Below are 22271 nucleotides of genomic sequence, written 5' to 3' on the forward strand. Positions count from 1 at the left end.
TGTGTGATAGTTTCCTGCTCTAGTAAAAGCCTCTTTTGATTTCAAATGTTTTCCTTAACAAAAAAAATTTGCTAAAGGAGACAAAATTTTATTGAGTCTATGTAAAATGTACATAGTGTGTGGTTACCCTTGCAGATGAATGTAGCAACCCATCCATAACTAGACGTAGTAACAGTGGGACTGATAGTACACCTAAGAATAATCACTTCATGTTAAGATGTGGTCTATCTTTAATTCAGTATGAGATTATATTAGTCTATGTTTTCATGACACTATTTCATTAGGGCTTGTGCCCCAAGTACAGTGTCTGAGATATAGCAGGTACTTAACAATTAAGGCAAATTACTGAGTAAATGAATATATTAATCTTTGTTATTGATATAAAATACAAATGGTGAAGTGTTTCAGAAGAATTTTATAGTTGTAGAAAAATAGAAATGGAAGTACAGAGATTCTCAAAATACCCTCCTCCTTCCTGCATAGACTTCCCTTTTTGTTAGCATTTAGCATTAGTTTGAGATATTGGTTACAACTAATGATCCAATATTAATACATTATTATTAATGAAAGTCCATAGTTTATATTAAAGTTCACTACTTTTGTTGTACACTTATATGAGCTTTGGCAAATGCATTATGTCATGCGTTCACCACTGCAATATCAAACACAACAGTTTCATGGTCCTAAAAATGCACAGTGCTTCGCTATTCATCCCTACCCACCCCTTCCCAACCACTGGCAACCAGTGATCTCTTTACTGTCTCTAGATTTTTGACTTTTTCAGAATGTCATATGTTTGAAATCATACCACATGTAGGCTTTTCAGATGACTTTCTTTCATTTAGCAATAGGCATTAAATTTTCCTTTGTCTTTTCATGACTTGATAGCTCAGTTATCTTAAATTTCTGAAAAATACTATATTGTATCGATATACTACTACGTGTTTATCCTTCATCCATTGAAAAATATGTTTATTGTTTCCAGTTTTGGACAATAATGAATAAAACTACTATAAACAAAGCATTCCTGATTCCTCTACCCCATTCTTTATAGTATTGCCATTTATTTCATTCGTCTATATACAATAATCTCCCAATACGTTGTGACTATTACTGTTTTGAAAAACTATTATTAGATGAATTGAGAATAAGAAAAAATAAGACATTTTATTTTCTCTCAATTTATTGCTTCTCCTCTGCTCTTCCATTTTTTATGTGGATCCACATTTCTGACTTATATCATTCTCCTTCCCTCAAAAGAACTTTTAGCATTTCTTGCAAGCAGACCTCCATTTATGTTTGAATGAATGAGCCTTTATTTCTCCTTCATTTTTGAAAGCTAATCTCAATGAACACATAATTCTAGAATTTGGATTTTTTTTTCAAAACTCAGTATTTCACTTTACTGTCTTCTCACTTGCGTGGTTTCTGATGAGAAATTCAGTGCAATTCTTACATTTATTCCTCTAAAGATAAGGCTCCCACCCATTGGCCTGGATTATTTCAGACTTTTCTCTTTGTCTTTGGTTTCCTGAAGTTTGCATACAATATTCTTAGGTATAGGTTTTTGGTATTTATTCTACTTAGTGTTCTGAGTTTCCTGAATATGTAGTTTGATATCTGTTATTAATTTTGAAAAATACTGTATTATTATTTCAAATATTTCTTCTCTTCCTATCTTTCTTATACTTCTGGTATTTCCACTATGCATATTTTAAGTCTTTTGTAATTGTCTTACACTTCTTAGATATTCTGTTTCTTTAAAAAAAAGTTTTCTCTTTATATCTCACTTTTGGAAGTTTCCATTGACATATCATCAAGCTCACTGGTTCTTCCCTTGGCCATGTTCTGTTTACTACAGAGCCCAACAAAAGCATTTTTTATTTATATTATAGTGTCTTGATTTCTAGAATTTCCTATTGATTCTGTCTTAGAATTTCCATCTTTCTGCTTAAATTACTTATCTGTTTTTGCATTTTGTCTACATTTCATTAATTACTAGCAAATTAGTTGTAATTATTTTAAATTCTCTATCTGATAATTCCAAAATCTGTGTCATACCTGAGTCGTGTTCTGATGCTTGCTTTGTCTCTTCCAACTTTTTATCTTGCCTTTTAAAATGCCATGTAATTTTTTTGTTGAAAACTTGACATGATGTATTATTTAACAGGCACTAAAGTAAACAGGTTTTTGGTGTAAAGTTTTATTCTAATCTGGCAGCGTTGGGCTGTGTTGAATGTTTGCAGTAGCTACAGGTGCCAGGACCTTCTGTTTCCAGTAATTTCTTTGTTGAACTTTTTCTTCCTCTTGTCTTTGGGTTTTTCTAAAAACTCCTTATTAAATAGAGTCTGTGTCTTGAACCTCTCTTAGTTGTGAGACATTGTTTTTACACAGAAGCCCTGTTGACGTAGTGGTAAGGTGCTGGGAGGGTAACCATTCTGTAGTCTTATAATTAAATCAATGATTTCAGTAGACTTGAGTTCCTGGGCTATGACATTCAGAAGCAATCCTTAGCCCCCTTTTTTCCTTTCCTTATGTGAGACAGGAAGTTTAGATGGGGCTAGAGTGGGCTGATTACCCTTAGTTCACACCAGATAGGGCCCTGTTAGAATAAGTTTCCATGAAGGGCAGGCCTTTTTTATGCTTTCTTTGGGCATATTTCAAAATATTTGTTAAAATCAGTAGAAGAAAGGCAGGATTCATAAAATACTAAAACAATAAAACTGACTAGAGAGAAAAATGATGGTAATGGGAAAAAAGCAAAGTAGTTTTTTGCCATAATTGTCTTGTGAATTTTAACACAATATAATTATCATCTCAGAAAATAGATCACAGTGAATTCAGCAGAAATAAAAATTCAAAGGTAAAGTAGAAGAGATCTGTGTTGAAATTAAACATAGCAAACTGAGAACTTTTTAAAAAAGGATATTTTTCTCCAGAAAAGATTGGAAACATAAAGTCCCAGTCATCATTTTGTGATGTTACTAAGGTTCAAGTTCTACTAAACATCTTACTAGCCTCCAGAGAGAAACAGCAAGTGACCTAAACAGTGAAAAATAATTAGGCTGGCTTCAGACTTTTCCACTGTAACTGTTAGTGCCAGAAGAAAATGAAGCAATGTCTCAGTGTCCTAAGAAAAATGTTGCCCAACAGTATTCCATTAAACAATTTGTCCCTAGAATAAAATGTTCACAGATATTTTCAAATTTGCAAGGACTCAAAGAACGTAGTACGTATAAGATTTTTTGGAAGAAATTGTCTGGAAACGAATATAGCTGAAAAGGAAAATCGTATCAAAATTGTGCATTTCAAAAATGAGGCAAAGACAAAAATATATATATTATTAGTATTAAATAATCCATTTACATAAACCACAGTTTTATTTATCTAAGGTCAAACATCAGTGTGTATGTATCAAAGGTAAAAAATACTGTGTTGTATAACTGGACAAAGAAAATAGCCTGGATCCACAATTTTGTATTATAATTTCAGCTCTAAAACGTTTTAGCTGTATAATCTTGGGCAGGTTAATAGTAGAATTATTTCACAGGTTTTTGTGAAAATTAAATGTGCTATAATATATAAATAAAAGTGCAGGAGACATAACTCTTTAAAATATGCTAGCTGAAGCAAGCAAACAGTGTGCTTTGAGATATAGGAAAATTTTTGTCAATCTCTGTAAAGTAAAAACATAACAAAAATTGTAGAGTAAAATGTAAATGTAAATAAGTGCATTTAACTTGGAAATATTTAAAAAAATAATTTTATTCTTAATATTAATCTTTGAATGGATAATTTTTCAAATAATATTTCTTGTAATGAAACATCTATATGACTTTCATCTATTCCTTCAATTACAGTATTTTTCTAATATGAAATATAAGTAGAATTAAAGATTTTAAATCAGATATCTTAAATATTATTTACATGTAACTATATATACCACCTCTGTTTTATCTTTAGATATGCAGAGACAATACTACTTAAGGTGGTAAATAATACTTAAGGTGGATTACTTTTCCTTTTACTCAAAATAATTATAGTTCTTGAAATTTTATTTTTACTTACAATTTTTATTTCAGGATTGAGAGGAGGTACATGTGCAGGTTTGTTACATGAGTAAGTTGCATGTTATTGGGGTTTGGTATACAAATTTCATCCCCCAGCTAGTGAGCAGAGTACCCAATAGGTAGTTTTTCAATCTTTACTCCCCTCCCAAGCTCCACTGTCAAGTAGGCCCCAGTGTCTATTGTTTCCTTCTTTATGTTCATGTGTACTCATTGTTTAGCTCCCATTTATGAGTGATAACATGTGGTATTTGTTTTTCTATTTCTTCATTAATTATTTAGGATAATGGCCTCTAGCACTATCCACGTTCCTGTAAAGAACATGATCTCATTCTTCTTTAGGGCTGCATACTATTCCATCATTTACATGTACCACATTTTCATTATCCATTATCTAGTCCACTGTTTATGGGCTTCTAGGTGGATTCCATGTTTCTGCTACTGTGAATATTGTTGCAATGAACATATGAGAGTATGTCAATTTATATTTAATTTGGTGTTTACCCAGTAAAGAGATTGTTAGTCAACTGATAGTTCTAAGTTCTTTGGGAGTCTCCAAACTGCTTTTCACAGAGGCTGCACTACTTAGATTCCCACCAGCATTGTATAAGCATTCTCTTTTCTCTACAGCCTTGCTAACATCTGTTATTTTCTGACTTTAATAATACCTACTCTGACTGATATAAGATGGTATCTCATTGTGGTTTTAACTGGAATTTCTCTAATGATTAGTGTTGTGGTGCATCTTATCATAAGCTTGTTGATCATGTGTATGTCTTTTCAGAAGTGTCTATTCACGTACTTTGCCCATTTAATGGTGTTGTTTCTTTTTGCTGTTTAATTTGTTTAAATTCCGTATAGATTCCAGATTAGTTTTGTCAGATGCATAGTTTCCAAATATTTTCTCCCATTCTGTAGGTTGTCAGTTTACTCTGTTGATAGTTTACTTTGTTGTGCATAAGTTTTTCAGTTTAACTAGGTCCTATTTGTCAATTTTGCTTTTGTTGCAATTGCTTTTGGAGTTTTCATCATGAAATGTTGGCCTAGGTCTGTGTCAAGAATGGTATTTCCTAGGTTTTCTTCTAGAGTTTTTGTAGTTTCAGGTTTTGCATTTAAGTTATTAATCCATCTTGAGTTGACTTTTGTGTATGATGAAAGAAAGGGGTTCAATCTTCTGCATATGGTTTCAATCTTCTGCATATGGTTAGCCAGTTATCTCAGCATTACTTATTAAATATGAAGTCCTTTCTTCATTATTTGTTTTTTCAGTTTTTTGAAGATCAGATGGTTGTAGGTGTGCACCTTTATTTCTCGTTTCTCTAACCTGTTCCATTGGTCTATGTGTCTGTTTTTGTACCAGTTTCATGCTGTTTTGATTACTGTAGTCTTTTATTATAGTTTGAAGTTGGGTAGTGTGCTATGCCCAGCTTTGTTATTTTTGCTTAGAATTGCTTTATATATTCAGGCACTTTCTTGGTTCCATATGTATTTTAGAATAGTTTTTTTTCTAATTTTGTGAAAAAATATTGTTGGCAGTTTGTGGGAATATAATTAAGTATGTAAATTCCTCTGGGCGATATAGCCATTTAACAATATTGATTCTTCCTATCCATGAGCATGGAATGTTTTTCCATTTGTTAATGTTATCTCTGATTTCTTTCAGCAGTGTCTTGTAATTCTCATAGTAGATATATTCTATATCACACATAAAACAATTAGAAAGAATTCAGATGATCAACCTAATATCACACCTAGAGGAACTAGAAAATCAAGAGAAAACCGACACCAAAACTAGCAGGAAAAAAAATAGAGCTGAACTGAATGAAATGGAGATGTGAAAACCCATACAAAAGATCAACAAAACTCAAAGTTGGATACTTGAAATAATAAATATGATGGATAGACTGCTAGCTAGACTAATAAAAAAGGGAGAAGATTCAAACAACACAATCAGAAATGGCAGAGGGTACATTATCACTGACCAAATAGAAATACAAAAAACAAAAAAACAAAAAAAACACTCAGAGACAATTATAATCACCACTATGCACACAAACTAGAAAATTCAGAATAAATGGATAAATTCCTAGAAACAAAGAACTTCCCAGGATGAAACCAAGAAGAAATTGAAACTCTGCGCAGACCAACAACAAATTCTGAAATTGAAGCAGTAATTAAAAAAAAAAAAAAAAAGTCCTGGACAAGATGGATTCACTGCCAAATTCCACGAGATTTATAAAGAAGAGCTGGTATAAATCCTACTGAAACTATTCCAAAAAATCAAGGAGGAGGAACTCCTTCCTAACTCATTCTGATGCCAAAACTTGCAGAGACACAACAACGACAAAAGAAAACTCAGGCCAATATTGATGACCAACATAGATGCAAAAATCCTCAGCAACCTACTAGCAAACTGAATGTAGCAGCACACCAAAAGTCTAATCCATCACAATCAAGAAGGCCTTATCCATGGGATGCAAGGTTGCTTCAACATATGTAAGTCAATAAATGTGATTCATCATATAAAACTAAAAAACAAAAACCACATGATCATTCCAATAGATGCAGAAAAGGCTTTTAATAAAATTCAACATCTCTTCATGTTAAAAATGCTTAACAAAGGCGCGGTGGCTCAAGCCTGTAATCCCAGCACTTTGGGAGGCTGAGACGGGCGGATCACGAGGTCAGGAGATCGAGACCATCCTGGCTAACACGGTGAAACTCCGTCTCTACTAAAAATACAAAAAAGTAGCCGGGCGAGGTGGCGGGCGCCTATAGTCCTAGCTACTCGGGAGGCTGAGGCAGGAGAATGGCGTGAACCCGGGAGGCGGAGCTTGCAGTGAGCTGAGATCCGGCCACTGCACTCCAGCCTGGGCGACAGAGCAAGACTCCCTCTCAGAAAAAAAAAAAAAAAAAAAAAAAAAAAAAATGCTTAACAAACTAGGCATTAAAGGAACATATCTCAAAGTAATAAGAGCCATCTATGAAAAAACCCACAGCCAGCATCATACTGAACAGGCAAAAGCTGGATACATTCCCCTTAAGAACTGGAACAACACAAGAATGCCCACTTTCCCCTGTCCATTCAACATAGTTCTGGAAGTCCTAACCAGAGCAATCAGACAGGAGAAAGAAATACAAGAGAAGGCATCCAAATAGAAAGAGAGGACATTAAGCTCTCTTTTCAGGTGATATAGTTCTATACCTAGAAAACCGCATAGTCTCTGCACTCTTCCCAAAGGCTCCTAGATCGGATAAAAAGCTTCAGCAAAGTTTCAGGATATAAAATCAATACATAAAAATCGGTGGCTCTTCTATACACCAACAACATCCAAGCTGAGAGCCAAATCAAAAATGGAATCCTATTCATAAAATAGCCATAAAGAGAATAACATATCTAGTTATTATTCTTTTTATAATGATAAAAGATGTGATGCATACCAAAACGATAAGCTTTTTTTAAAAAATGCAATATAAAAAAGGCAAGTAAAAGAGAAGAACCTGAAGTCCAAATTATAATGATAAAACGAGTATTCATAGTGGTTGACTATAACTATGATTTTAATTATTGCTGATATAGTATGTGTATTGTGAAAAGTGATATGATATAGTGTACCACAAGCTATTCATAAAGCAGAGATTTAATAATATTACTATAACATATTGTTTATCAATTGAACTATGAGTATCTTGCATTCAATTCATTTGGAATGCAGATAAGACTGAGAAATGCAGCACAAGAGGCTTTTGCTTAGCCAAAACAGGTGTCAGAAAGGCCATGTGCTTAGGTTCAAAGACTACTGCTACTCATGATCCATTTGCTATTCTTTTACTAGTCCCTGCTGAGAGCCACTCCACCCTTTTATTAGTTCTCTGAAAACTATGGGATGAAAGCATTTGTCCTAAGGTCTAAGTCAGTTCATGTATTTACTTGACAAATACTTGCTGAATGCCTGCTATGTATTATAGGCTGGGAATATAGCAGTAGACAAAACTGATAAACTGTTTTTTTTTCATGGAGATAACATTCTGGTGGAGGATATAAATAAACTAATAATTTATGTAATAACGTCATATAGTTTTAAGTGTTATAATGAAGTTGGATCTATTTTAAATGAAGTGGTGAGGGAAGAAGCAACTGAGGAAGTAACATCTGACATTTGAGTAAAGCTTTGAATGACATTAGGATTCAGCGAATTAGGACTCTTAATTCCGCCAACTCTCCCCCCGCTGCTTTTTTTTTGGGGGGGGGGAGATGAGTATGTAGTTTGATCAGAATCGAGTACACAAAGAAAATATTTTAGAGGGCTTTCTAGAATAAATAATTCCTCAATTCTGAATTTCAACCTGAAAAAATTGTAAGATACAGAGCAGCTGTAGCCATATCTTCCATTTGGAAACCCATCTGAGAATGGCGCTTACCAAAGGAAGCTCTCTGGAAAAAGAGAAACTTGTACTTTTCTGTTACTTGGGCAAATCAATTATCTTTTCCTAAGCCAGTTAGATTTTTGGTTTTCTTAACTTTTAGCCAGAAAGAGTCTTAAGTGGTACAGAAACTCTTCCAGATTCTCATCAAAAGTCCATGCCATGTAGCTTTACAGGTGACATAAGAAAGTCTTAGCAGCAAATAAAAGCAAAACCTCACTTCAAGAGGCCCATGGATAGCAGCTTGAAAAGTGTCACTGAACAGTTTGGTAGTTTGCCTAGAAAGAAAAGAAAAAAAGTAATTAAAAAAAAACAGGAAAAGGAATTAATTTAACATGTTGGCCAAGAACCTGTTATCATTATCATAAATACAAGCAACCTCCTATATATTAGAATAGCTCAAGCAAATCATAATGGCTATTCATTGATTATTTATTAATTCACAATTTCATTAATTGATTAATTCATTCAAAAATACCAAGCATAAACTTTCAGCCAAGGACTATTGTAGACACTGAGAATACAACTGTAAATCTGACCAGTAAAGTATGCTTATTCATAGAGTTTCTATTCACCTTGGACAGACATATATAAGAAGAGAAAAACGTAATAGAATATGGCAAGGATTATGAAGAAACAAATGTGGAGGGCAGGTAGACTGTAATGGGAAGGAAGAGGGTCTACCCTGATGTGGAGGGGGTCAGGGAAAGCCTCTTTTGAGTGGATATTTATGCAGAAGTTTAAAAAGTGAGGCAGCCATTCTAAAGTGTGGAAACAAATATTAAATGCAGTATTTTGAGGATGCACTGATTTGGCTTCATTCCAGAATATAACTGAAGTAGAGTGACTGAAGAACAGGTGCTTGACCTAAGCTTGGAAAAGTAGGGAGGATCTAGCTGACAGGGAGCTTTGCAGGCCATGGCTTAAGAGTTTTGATTTTACTCAAAGAGAAATGTGAAGCTATTCAAGTTTGCAAAGAAAAAAATGTGGGCGAAGGATATGAACGACACTTCTCAAAAGAAGACATCTATGCCGCCAATAAACCTGTGAAAAAAAGCTCATCATCACTGGTCATTAGAGAAATGCAAATAGAAACCACAATGTGATACCATCTCACGCCAGTTAGAATTGCGATCATTGAAAAGTCAGGAAACAACAGATGCTGGAGAGGATGTGAAGAAATAAGAATGTTTTCACACTGTTGGTGGGAGTGTAAATTAGTTCAATCACTGTGGAAGACAGTGTGGCAATTCCTCAAGGATCTAGAACCAGAAATACCATTCGACCCAGCAATCCCATTACTGGGTATAAACCCAAAGAATTATAACTTATACTATTATAAAGACACATGCACATGTATGTTTATTGCAGCACTGTTTACGATAACAAAGACTTGGAACCCACCCAAATGCCCATCAGTGATAGACTGGATAAAGAAAATGTGTCACATATACACTATGGAATATTATGCAGCCATAAAATATTCATGTCCTTTGTAGAGACATGAATGAGGCTGGAAACCACCATTCTCAGCAGACTAACACAGGAACAGAAGACCAAACACCACATGTTCTCACTCATAAGTGGGAATTGAACAATAAGAACACATGGACACAGGGAGAGGAACATCATAGACCAGGGCCTGTCAGTGGGTTGGGGGCTAGGGGAGGGATAGCATTAGGAGAAATACCTAATGTAGATGGCAGTTGATGGATGCAGCAAACCACCATGGCACGTGAATACCTATGTAACAAACCTGCATGTTCTGCACATGTAACCCAGAACTTAAAGTATAATGAAAAAAATCAAACAATATAATTTAAAAATAAAACAAAGTAGATAAAACACATAGACAAAAATGTGGAGTTTCATGTATTTTTTTCATTATCTCGCTGGCTCGTGTTTGATGAGTGAATGATAGAAACAGAAAAAAAAGGAAGCAGGAAGACTTGGTAATATGCTTTTCTGGTAGTACAGGAGAGAGATGATTGTGAAATGAGATATTTCTGTAGTAGAATTAATTTCTTTTGGTAGATTAGATGGAGGGGAAACATTAGGAAATATAAGAAATCAATAGCAATTTTACGGCTTTGGGCTGGAGCCAACTAGGGTGATGTGACACCACCTGATTACTGTGAAGAGGAGATGATCAAAACTTACAGTGGGTCTAAAAGCCTTCATATCAGGCGTATTGTGATCTTCTAATTAGACATCCAAGTGAAGATGTCAAGTTCTAAGTAGTCAATGGCATATATGAATCTTTGGCTCAGAATAAAACATGGAGGCTGAGGATGTAAACCTGGACGATTTGCACATAAAATGTTAGTTCAGTATTGTGGTTAAGAACTTGGGCTTTGCTGCCAGAGTGCTTCAGTTTTGATTTTGGCTCTGCTTCTCATTTGTTGAAGTCACTTAACCTCCCTGCACCTTAGTTTCCTCTTCCATAAATGAAGATAATAAGCAATGTCAGGCTCATAGTATGTATTCAAAACTAGTTACTGTTAACATATTATTGTTTTTGTTGTAATTATAGCATGGAAGCAGATGAGGTCACCCACAGAGAAAAGATCATTAGAGAAAAGATGAATCATATGACTAAAACCTGAGGCACTCTGAAAGCTAGAGGCTGGGTTGAGAAAAAGAAGGCAAACAAAGAAACTGAGAAAGCATAGCTAATGTGGTCAGAGAAAAACCACATCAAGGCCAAGGTAGGCTGCTGGGACACTAACCAAGACAAAGCCAGAAAACTATTCATACAGAACCCAACTGCAGTGGAATGATGAGTGAATGGGAACAGAGCAAGCAGACACAGTCAATGCATACTGTTTATTTGAGAATTTATTTTTCTGAAAAAGGGCACATATAAAAGGACTGTAGCAGATGAAAATGTAGACTTCAAGGGCCATTATTTTGTTTTCAAAAAAGGCATAATTGCAGAAACCAAATTTGAAGGATTTATAGACTGAATTAAATCTGCAGACACAGTTTTGGATTCTATAGTAATTTTAAATCATTTGATTTTGAATTCCTTTAGGCTTAGCATGTTCTCTCTAATTTTCTGTTGTATGTACCACTTTTGATTGATTTTATTTCAGTTCATTTGGTTTATATCAAATACCTGCCTGACCCTGTGCTCAGAGAATTTGTGCATCTACATAGAATGGATCAGCAGAAGCGTGGGATACTTTACTTAGAAGGAGGAGACAACTGAATAAACACAAACCTTGAGAAGAGAAAATGGAATAGGAGCCTAGGCATGGGAATGTATTTTGAACTTCTTGCACTGTTGTAACAGGGAAGTCAAAGAAGATACGTGGACGTGCAGGTGAATTTGATAGTGGAAAGTTAACTATTTCTCTGATGACCTATCTTTTCAGTGCAGAGAAATGGAATATAGGATCTTTGAGGACAGAAGTTATGTTATAAAATATTCATCCTAATGTTGGAAAGGGAATCAATGTCAGAAACACACTAGATTTGCCAACCAAGGTTGAAGCTTATCTGAAAGAACTTGAAGTGAAACCAATTATCATTGTGTGTGATCTTCACTAGCAATATACAGCTTCTCAGATGCAGAATGGGAGACACTTGGAAGTTGTGCTAAACCAAAGTTGAGGTTTTCCCAGGTGAGTATAATAGAAGGGAAAAGAGAAACAACAAAAGTGTTTGAAAGGGAGTAATTATGATAATGGCCTACGGAATCCAAGGGTAAGGAGAAAGTGAAGATAGAAGTTTTAATAGATAGTAAAAAAGTGATGAGGTCTATGGAATGAAAGTCTTCTGAGGCAAAAAGACAAATGATGACAATACTCTACTGGTAGGTTATATAATGCCTGGTGATAACAAGCTGATGGGTTCAACAATGATGGTGAGAGGCTGGGTAGGAATGTGGTAATTTCTATACGTGAGAAGACAAAGCAACCACCAGGCCCCCATGATAAATGGATCACACACAGAAGTTCATGGAATTGTGAATGATGATGATCATGTGTGGAGGGAATGAATGAACCAGTCGCAAAAGTCATCAACCATAAAAGAGCTTGACAAGGATGTCTAGCAGCTGATGACAGGGAGGATGCTGTGGGTAACTAAGCCACATGTTATGAATTTCAGAATGAATAATGTTTTTGAAAAAGTAAAGAGATCATTGAGGAGAGAAAATGTGGAGCAAAAAAAAAAAAAAAAAAAAAAAAAAATTCTCCATTCTTGAATTATGTGAGGGAGGAAGAACAGCCAACCAACCACCACTTTGAAAAGACTGCAGAGGAAAAGCTTTGTCAGGAGACAGCCAGATTCTTTTAAGGTAATGGAAATAAAGGAACATTTTCTGAAAGAAACTGAGACAAAGGTTGCAGAGAAGGCTTGAAAGATACTGGGAGGAGAAGACTGGATAAAATGAGCATGGTACATATGGGTTTATGGTGATACGAAGGCCTGGGGCTTTGGATTTCTGCTGAGTAGGAGGCCTCTGAGACAACATGAGGCTTATCTTAATAGTTCTTTTTTGGAAGACAGGTAATCATTGCAGTGAATTTTTGTGGTGGTTGTTTTTGTTTTCCCTTATAATCGGTGAGATGGAATATCTACACCCTCCCATAGCTCTTAATAATGTCACCTTTTGAAGCCAGGGGCAAGAGCAGGCAGCAGGGGGCTGTCCTCACAGCGTCTGCTCACCTTTGCTGTAGAACAAAGAGAAAGTAACCACTGAGAAAAGACTGTGTTTGGTTTAAAATTAATTCTGTTTAAGCAAGTAGGATGGTGTTAATTAATTTTGTAAAGAGTTACAGTGAAAAGGTTTTGTAAAGTGTTTGGGGGCTTAAAGGGATAAAGCCGCAAAGCCTCAGTTTCTAGATAACTCCAGGAGTCATAATAACTGATCACCCGAGGGTTTCTAATAACCAAGTTTGGACACTATTAAGAAAATTGTCATGAGACCAGAAGATATTCACCAAGGATAAGAAAAGCTGGAGCAGGTAACTTATCCTTCCTCACTGCTCAGTGTTGATTAGGTCTTTGAGTAATTGTAACCAATTTGAGTGCTCACCCTTCAAAATAGATTTTGAAATATTGGAGAGGGTCCCAATAAGATGAAGAGAAATGATTTAAGAAATTAATTATTATAAGGAAATGTAAAAATCATATTTATTTGGAGGAAGAAAAGGTTCAAGAATGATCATTTCTGCTTTCAATGCTATACAAAGACATGTAGTTTGGCCTTTAAATTGTCGTGAAAATCAGACTTCAACTGCACAGTGTTCTGAAGCCTAAGGAAGACACAATTCAAACACCAACAGTTCAACAAAGGATAGCGTTGAAACAGTATTTCTGGAACTAGTCTGTAAGTTTAACCAGAGCCCTCCAGAAAGCAAGGCGCTAGGCAGCTCTCACCTCTCTGCCACCTAACAAGGTGCACAGAGTACTAGATCAAATATTGAGGGAAAAGGAAGAAAGTTAGGTATTTTCATAGATACTCAAGGAATCTGTTGTTTCTTCTAAAACATTTAGCAGAGCCTGAAGCTAGTGACAGGTAAATAGGCTATGAATCAGAAATCTGTGGAACTGAGCGCTAACACTGCCTTTTTATGTAAATGCATATCCCTCAGACAGGCTCAATCATGTCTAGGGACCCGACACAGAGAAAAGCCAATTTGATTTCCTCTTTCTTTGTGTCACACATGGTACTGTATCATTTAACATCTGAGTCTCAGTAGTCCCATCTGTGAATATGAATAGTAGTAAGCACTCTGCTTAAGAATGTGTTGAGGTGATTATCAATCATATATGAAATCACCTGACACCCCACATAGATCTTGCTGCTAAAGAGGACCAGCCTAGAAACTCGGATTCAGGCATCTTTCCAGCACTGCTTCTAAAAGTGGCCTTTATAAGATCGGGTGAGACTTTACAGATGCCAGAAAGAAGTTCCTGTTTCCAAGATGGCCTCTTCATTTTTTGAGAGGTCTTGGTAGACTTCATACATTATCCATTATCACTGATTATGTTCCAAATAAAATTGTTTTTGAGAGAAACAATGCATACTAAGAACAAATCAGCTGGAAGCAGGGTTGGATGATGGGGATGACAAATGAGAATGCCCTGAATAGATGGGCAAAGACATTTTGAGGGCAGGGAAGGTGGGAGCAGAGGCAGGAAGGGGAGTGAGAGAATCCTTAAGACAAACCTTCTTCTCTCCCATCACTTGGCCCAGGAGCAATCCCACTTTCAAAATTCAATACATCTATTCATTTGCAGACATGAAGGAAAAGACTCCTGAAGCATAAGTGAGAACCAAATTCCTAGATTTATCTAAAGCATACCAGAATACAAGAAGAAATTTTCATCTTTCTCTAGGACTTATGCAATGTAAAATTGAGGTATGGAAATTTAAAGCATATGTTTTTCTCTTCATATTTGTATTAAAGTTCAATTTTACAAACCATGGAAGTTAACAAGAGCTTAAAATAAAGCTTCTATTCTAAGGAAAAAATGTGAAATTTGATTTATTTGTCTATGATAGATAAAATAACTTTTTTTAAAAAAAGAGTCCCTTTTCTCCCCCAAAACACTCAGATCATGTTTATGCGTTACTTCTGGACGTAATTTTTTTAAGTTATGCAAAAGTGTCATTGTTCCCTGCTTTGCTATCAAAGCATTCCACACAATCAAAATAATTGGGATATCTTTTTTTACTTACCCAATATTAAACAGGTAAGGTTTCTGCAACATTTACCAAATTTCACTTAACACTAATGAAAAATGTAGAAAGCAATTCAAGACTTCAAGTTTTGGGAAAATTATTTCTTATTAGAGCCAAAATATCCATCTATAGTATCACTGTATACATGAATTTCATTTCTTAATTGGTAAATTTGTTATAGATGAGGTATGTTAAATCCAACTTTTTCCATTTAAAAATTTTAAGGTGTTACTTTGGCAATTATAACTCTATTAACATAATTTCAAGAACTTTATATAATATGTGATTTGGATCTTACTGCTTAGTTTGGGTGACTATAAAATAATTTGGGGTTTTTTAAAGACTGAGAAGTATTTCCCAATGTTAAGTTTTGCAAACAGAAAGTTGAGTGTTATAAATTCCACCTCCCACAGACCAGAATTCACATCCATTGGTCAGGGGCAAATACCACTAGCTCTGCATCCTCAGTCACTTTGTGCCATTTCATCACGTCAGAGCCAAAGGTAAGTTTTTATACTTGCTTTCTTCTTGGATCAGACTTTCTTTCCCTACCATAACAACCTTTAAAAAATAATTCAACTTGCCTTAATATCTTCTGGTGAACTTTGATTCAATGGATTTGGTTTATTTTTGTTATTGACTTTGTATTTACATTATTCTTGGAAAATCCAAAATTTTGAATTAGCTTAAGAATTAATAACATACAGCAAATGGTTAATCTCAATAGTCATGACAGATACCAATAAAATTATAGTGGTTTCCAATATATGTCTTAAGTAAAATGTCCTGACACAGACCACATTCTTTGCCAGTATAGACAGGCACTATTGATTGATATTAATTGAAATTTTATGCAAAGGGAGGAGATGGTGAAATTTCAGGAGATTAAAAGTATTGTAATGATGACATGATATTATGCATTTAGAATGTTTTTTGAGCTATATATTGAAAGTTTTAAAACACATAAATTTTAAAATATTAATGGTATAAAGTGAACACAGAGTTTCAGTTAAGAAACTACATTAAATGCTATTATAATTACTTGAAGAAAGGAATATAAATTTTTAAACTAAACATAGATAGATGCTGTTTATATTTTTACAATTCACACAGACTACCTTATAGCTGATAGCTCTAGGAGTGATGCAAAATGCAAGTAAATTCTGAGATGTAGCCATATGTAATCAAATATAGTATGAAGTGAGAAAAAAAAGGCCAGCAAGTGTAAAATTTCTTTGAACAATGGAAGTTGCCAGAAACATATAAGGAAAATATTTTTTTAAGTTGGTAGTGGCTTCTGTTAATGTTTCCAACTTGATTATGGGGGAATGGTTCCTGGAACACTTGCAAACCCACTGCAATTTATTAAGTAGGACTTTGTTGGTAATTGCCTAGAACAGTTCCAAATCTGCAATCCTGCAAAGATTTCTGCAAAGGAAACTGAAATAGAGGCTTAGTTTATCCAGTGTGAAGAAAAAATTTATTTGAAGAAAGCATAGGGGAGCTAAGAAGGAGCTCCTTGTACTGCTTCTTATTCTCAGAGGAATTTCATATCCTTCTGCCTAAACCTGGTTCATAAAGACTTTCTTTCAAGTAACTGAAGGTCATTTTGTCTGCCAGTGCATTCAAGTTTAAAAGTAATATTTATCATGAATTCCCTTTTATATGTATGCATAGGTACTAACACCACAGGTACTGTTCTTAAAGTAAATCCAAGAAGTGTGTCCAAAATATAAAAGCTTCTAAAATTAGATATGCTTGATAAAGAATTTTACAATATTTTGCCTCCTCAATAAAGAATCACTAGGTAACATTTTGATAACACTAACTTAAATGTTTAAAATTAAACATGAAGTTTTTTTTCTAAACTAAAACGTATTCAAATGAGTATATACCGAACTAAAAAAAATAATTAAAATTATAGGATCTTGATTGAATCCTCAAAAAGCATAATAAAAGTTATAATGGAAAATAAGAATTGTGCTTATTAAGGAATTAAAAAAAAAAAAGATGGCTACAATACCATAGGCATACAAGGGAATCATGCTAAGTAGTGCCTTTTAAACACGTATTCCTATTGGTTCTGAGTTCAAATCTTAGATAGCTATTAAGAATTAAATAAAATACTGAGGACTAAAGGAAATTTTTTTCTATTCTATTTTATTAGGAACATTTTGGACAATATTGCACGGAATACTGATATACATATTAAATAATGTATGTATTGATATATCCAGAGGCTACAAAAAAGTAACAGAAAAAACAAACAAAACTTTGTTCTGAAGAAGGCCTTAGGCTTCAATGCACAAGAAACAGTTATGAGTCCTATTTTCTTTAAATTATTTTTAAATCCCCAATGCCTAAGCCACACCATGGATCACTGAAATTGGAATTATTTGTGGATGTCCTAGTTGTATTACCAGTCAACTCTGTCTCAGTCTCTTCACCTATAAAATCGTATGACATTTGCCGTCATCATCACCATCATCATCATTATCCTCATCATCTTCAACTTCATATCCCAGAGTCGATGAAGGATCTTAATGTTTAATAAATGGTAAAACTATTAGATGATGAAAAAGCTTTTGTGAATAAGTTCTGTTTTTCTCTATAAAATAAAATAAAATTTTACTGTAATTAAAATATCCACTGTAAAATCAGAGACAGGTTTGTGAATTAATCTGAACATCTGGTGGCAATGGTCCTAGGAAACAGATGATTTCATGTGTTATGTTTATAAATTATCCATGGAAGGAAAGCTACCAGCCTGAGTTCTTTGATAATGACACTAATTTATCATTTCTATTTAGTGCAAACTATTCATAAACTATCAATTAAATATTTATGCATTTTAATATTTTATAATTAGGAACGCTTGAATAATGAAGACATTGGCAATACTTGTTCTGGGACTTGTCATCTTTGATGCTGCTGTGACTGCCCCAACTCTAGAGTCCATCAACTATGACTCAGAAACCTATGATGGCACCTTAGAAGACCTGGATAATTTGTACAACTATGAAAACATACCTGTTGATCAAGTTGAGGTAATCGATCCTCCTACTGTTGAACCTTTTAAATCCATGAGATGAGGAATGACTGGGTTCTGTTCTCTTCAAATAGATGTTTGGTTTTTTTAATAAGTAGAAAGAATTTTTGTTAATAATTTCATATTAACCTTTTCTCCGAAACATGTTCAATTTTTTGGAGGTTAATACCGGAACTGTCTTTTGCTATTTTTTTTTTTTTTTTTGAGACAGAGTCTCACTCTGTCTCCCAGGCTGGAGTGCAGTGGTGCAATCTCAGCTCACTGCAACCTCCGCCTCCCGGGTTCAAGCAATTCTCCTGCCTCAGCCTCCCAAGTAGCTGGGACTACAGGCACGTGCCACCACAGGGAGCTAATTTTTGTATTTTTAGTAGAGACAGGGTTTCACCATGTTGGCCAGGATGGTCTTGATCTCTTGACCTCATGATCCACCCCCCTCAGCCTCCCGAAGTGCTGGAATTACAGGTGTGAGCCACTGTGCCTGGCCAATCTTTTGCTTTTTAAAAGTTCATGTTATTTCCTTCCAATTTTATTGCCAAATTGAACATAAAAATGCATTTCTGTAACGTTAGAACAGAGAAAATTAGAAAAAGTTAATAAGCAAGGGAGTTAAAATGGTATGCATGCAATGATGAGGAAAATGTGGGGTAAAGGAGAAAGATGTGAGATTGAAATAAACTAGAAGAAAATAAAAATACAGAGAAAGAACAATAGTTTGGAACTCCACTGTAGCTCAAGAGTGAATGTGCTTCCCTAAATAACTGATTGTCTCTCCAGCAGTAATGCAGAAATTGGCAAGGTTGGCCAGGCGCGGTGGCTCAAGTCTGTAATCCCAGCACTTTGGGAGGCCGAGACGGGTGGGTCACGAGGTCAGGAGATCGAGACCATCCCGGCTAACACAGTGAAACCCCATCTCTACTAAAAAAAATACAAAAAACTAGCCGGGCGAGGTGGCGGGTGCCTGTAGTCCCAGCTACCCGGGAGGCTGAGGCAGGAGAATGGCGTAAACCCGGGAGGCGGAGCTTGCAGTGAGCTGAGATCTGGCCGCTGCACTCCAGCCTGGGCGACAGAGCGAGACCCCGTTTCAAAAAAAAAAAAAAAAAAGAAAAAAGAAATTGGCAAGGTTGTAGCCCATTCCATAAATTTGACATGACATGTTCCTAATTAAATACAAGTCTTTTAATGTAAGTAAAGGATACAGGTTATTTTTTATGAATCAGAAAGCAAACAGACCTTGAAATGCTGGAGTGTAACCAATGTGCAACACTGACAAAGACTAATTAGCTATAAATAAACAAAAAGAGAAATTACTTCACCTTTAAAGGATCATAACATATTTTGGGCCATCTTTAAAGTGTAAATCTTCTTAGAATAACTATTTTTGATAACCAAAGTTAGGAAATATTTAGATGAATTCATATATTTAACTTGTCTTGAACTAGATATATCTTTACTAAGATACTAAAATTTTTCAATATTGTTTATGTTGCCTTATGAATACAACAGTCAGATTTTCACAATGTGATAGTTTTTAAAAATCTACCCTCTCTCCCCCTTCTCTCTCTTTCTCTCTCTTACTTTCATTCTCACCCTCTTTTCACCCTCATTTCATCTTTCTCTCCCATTTTTCCTCTCTTTAATAAAGTTTAGGCTTAATAGCGGATCATTTTTCTTCTGCAAGTTTGATTGTGACTTTATTTTCTAAGTCTTCATGAATATTCACTGTTTGATTTATTTCACTGTATGGATTCTGTGTGTGAACAGGATTTTCTGTTGAGAATTGATGGTTGTTCACACTAATTTTGCCCTATGTGACTTCCACATCTCCAATGTGACGCATCAACGTAGAATATAAGATGAAAGTTTTTCAGTGGTTAACTCATCTGCCTTGCTTGTTTTTTCATCTTGCATGAAAACACATTTGTTAAAAAAAAACTTTTGGTGCATTTCTGAATTTATCTATCAAGTGAAACATTTTAGTTCAAACTTATTTGTCATTTCCCCTCAAACTATTACAGAGGATCAAAGAGATTTGATGATTACCATAAGTGAATCTTCTATTTTGAGTAGGTTTTGGGAATGGTTTCAAGGGTGCTGTTTATTCCTTTCACAAGACCAAATACACAGTAGAAAAAAAATGCTGTTTGGGATCATGGCTTCTCTAGGCAAAAATGAAAAAAAATGACTATATCTGCAGAATTCTTTTAACCCATTCCTTACCATCACGATCATTTTCACTGCCCATAAAGTTCTAGGCATTCTCATGAGGTTCAGACATTTTTCAGGACATCAAGAAATTTAAGCTAACAAACATGTCAATATAAAGATGATTTAATATACAATATCTCCTAAGTATCTGTGTTTTCTGGAATAACAACTTCCTATGAAATGCCAAATATAATGTGAAATACCAAATATAAAGCATTGCATCTTTACATACTTCAGCCTTTAACACCTACAAACAACTCTAACTTCACACAGCCCTTTCTGAGCAATTTTACTTCTAACCAAACTTAGAATCCTCAGTGACTGAGGGATCCAGAGAGCCACTAGCAATCCCTTGTGGTTGATTGAAATATATTAGTTATCCCTTACTTAACATTCCTTGGTGATGAGCTAATCATCAGAAAAACCAGTCTGTAGGTAGATGGGATAGATATAGATATAAATAGGCATATATATATGCTATAATAACTATAATGCACTTAAAACCTGTAAATAGTTTTTAAAAATATTTATAGGGTAGATCTAGCAACAAGAAATCAACCAACTCAGTCATCCATTACCTAAGAAACAAAGAAATACAAAAACAAAAATATATGATAAAGTAAATAAGATGACATGAGGAACAAAATTTAGAAGAACTTTAGCTCAGATATTAACAAATTAATATGAACTGCTTTTCAAGCAAGTGAAAAAACAGTGCATAAGTTCTTATGGGGTGATGTGAAGTAAAGATGATAGATCCAGTCATGTGACTAGATTAACTAATAAAGTTACTCATGACATGAATTTCTTCATGCAGTCCTGGAAGTCCAGATTTCAGTGACTCGTGGTAAGCTTATTTATCTCATTTTTGTGTATTAAGGCGAGTTGTTCCAAATGTTCTTGATGTCCTATGAAACATTCTGACTAAATACTACTAACATAACCCATATAGGGTACAGTTAAAGAAAAAAATCCAGGGTAAATAAAGCACATGGAAAATGGTAGGATGAAATTTTTTGTATTTTTTTTAATCTCCAATGGCAAGGGTATGTTTCTGCCTGTTTTAGCCTATAATTTATCTCATCTGTAGAACAGAAAACCTTTATCCTAAAATTACAAATGTATAGGATAACTGAACAATGCCTTTAACATATATGCCAGTTTCTTATAAATTATAAGACTTGGCATTTTGTACCAGTGTAATGGACCCTTGGTTTAGGCTTTGGCAGATTAACTCTTAAGGCTTTTGATGTATATTGTAGGCAGAATTCTAAGATGTTCCCTAAAAGGCCCATTCCTAGTATGCCCATGCCCTCTACAATCCTTAATATCACGGGCATTTGGGGATATCACTTCTATAACTGGGCTATGCTACATGGCACAGTTGAATTTAAGAAAGGGAGATTATCTAAAAGGGCCTGACCTAAACTGATGAGCTCTTTAAATCAGTATCTTGGTGTCAGAGTCAAAATGTGAAGCATGAGAGAGATTCAAAGCAAAGTGAACTGTCTCTCGATGACTTAAAAGACAGAAAGACCAATTTGGCAAGGAATGTAGAAGGCCTGTAAATGGTGAGAGAAACTGATGGCCAGTAAGCATATGTGGTCCTCAGGCTTATAGACACAAGCAACTCTGAGCTCTGCATGAGACCACAGCCCTGGTCATCACATTGACTTTGACCTTGTGAGACCCTTCGAAGAGAAGCCAGTCAGGTCAGGCCTGAACTTCTGACTTACAGAAACTGTAGGCTGAAAAACTGGGTATAGGTTTACTAAGTTTACGATAATTTGTTATGCAGCAGTAAAAAAAAATAAAACAATATGGAAAA

The 22271-nt window shown here is 34.9% G+C and overlaps 1 protein-coding gene across 1 annotated transcript in view; it reads left to right on the top strand.

Moving 5' to 3' along the window:
- Nucleotides 1–18071: 18071 nt before the first annotated feature.
- Nucleotides 18072–22271, top strand: part of EPYC (epiphycan) — a 47779-nt gene continuing 43579 nt past the window's right edge. Inside the window, exon 1 of the mRNA XM_033221095.1 lies at nucleotides 18072–18236. Within this exon, the coding sequence (XP_033076986.1) occupies nucleotides 18072–18236 (165 nt within the window). The remainder of the gene's footprint in view (nucleotides 18237–22271) is intronic.

This window comes from Trachypithecus francoisi, unplaced genomic scaffold (genome assembly GCF_009764315.1).
Source record: "Trachypithecus francoisi isolate TF-2019V2 unplaced genomic scaffold, Tfra_2.0 Lachesis_group11, whole genome shotgun sequence".
NCBI lineage: Eukaryota > Metazoa > Chordata > Mammalia > Primates > Cercopithecidae > Trachypithecus > Trachypithecus francoisi.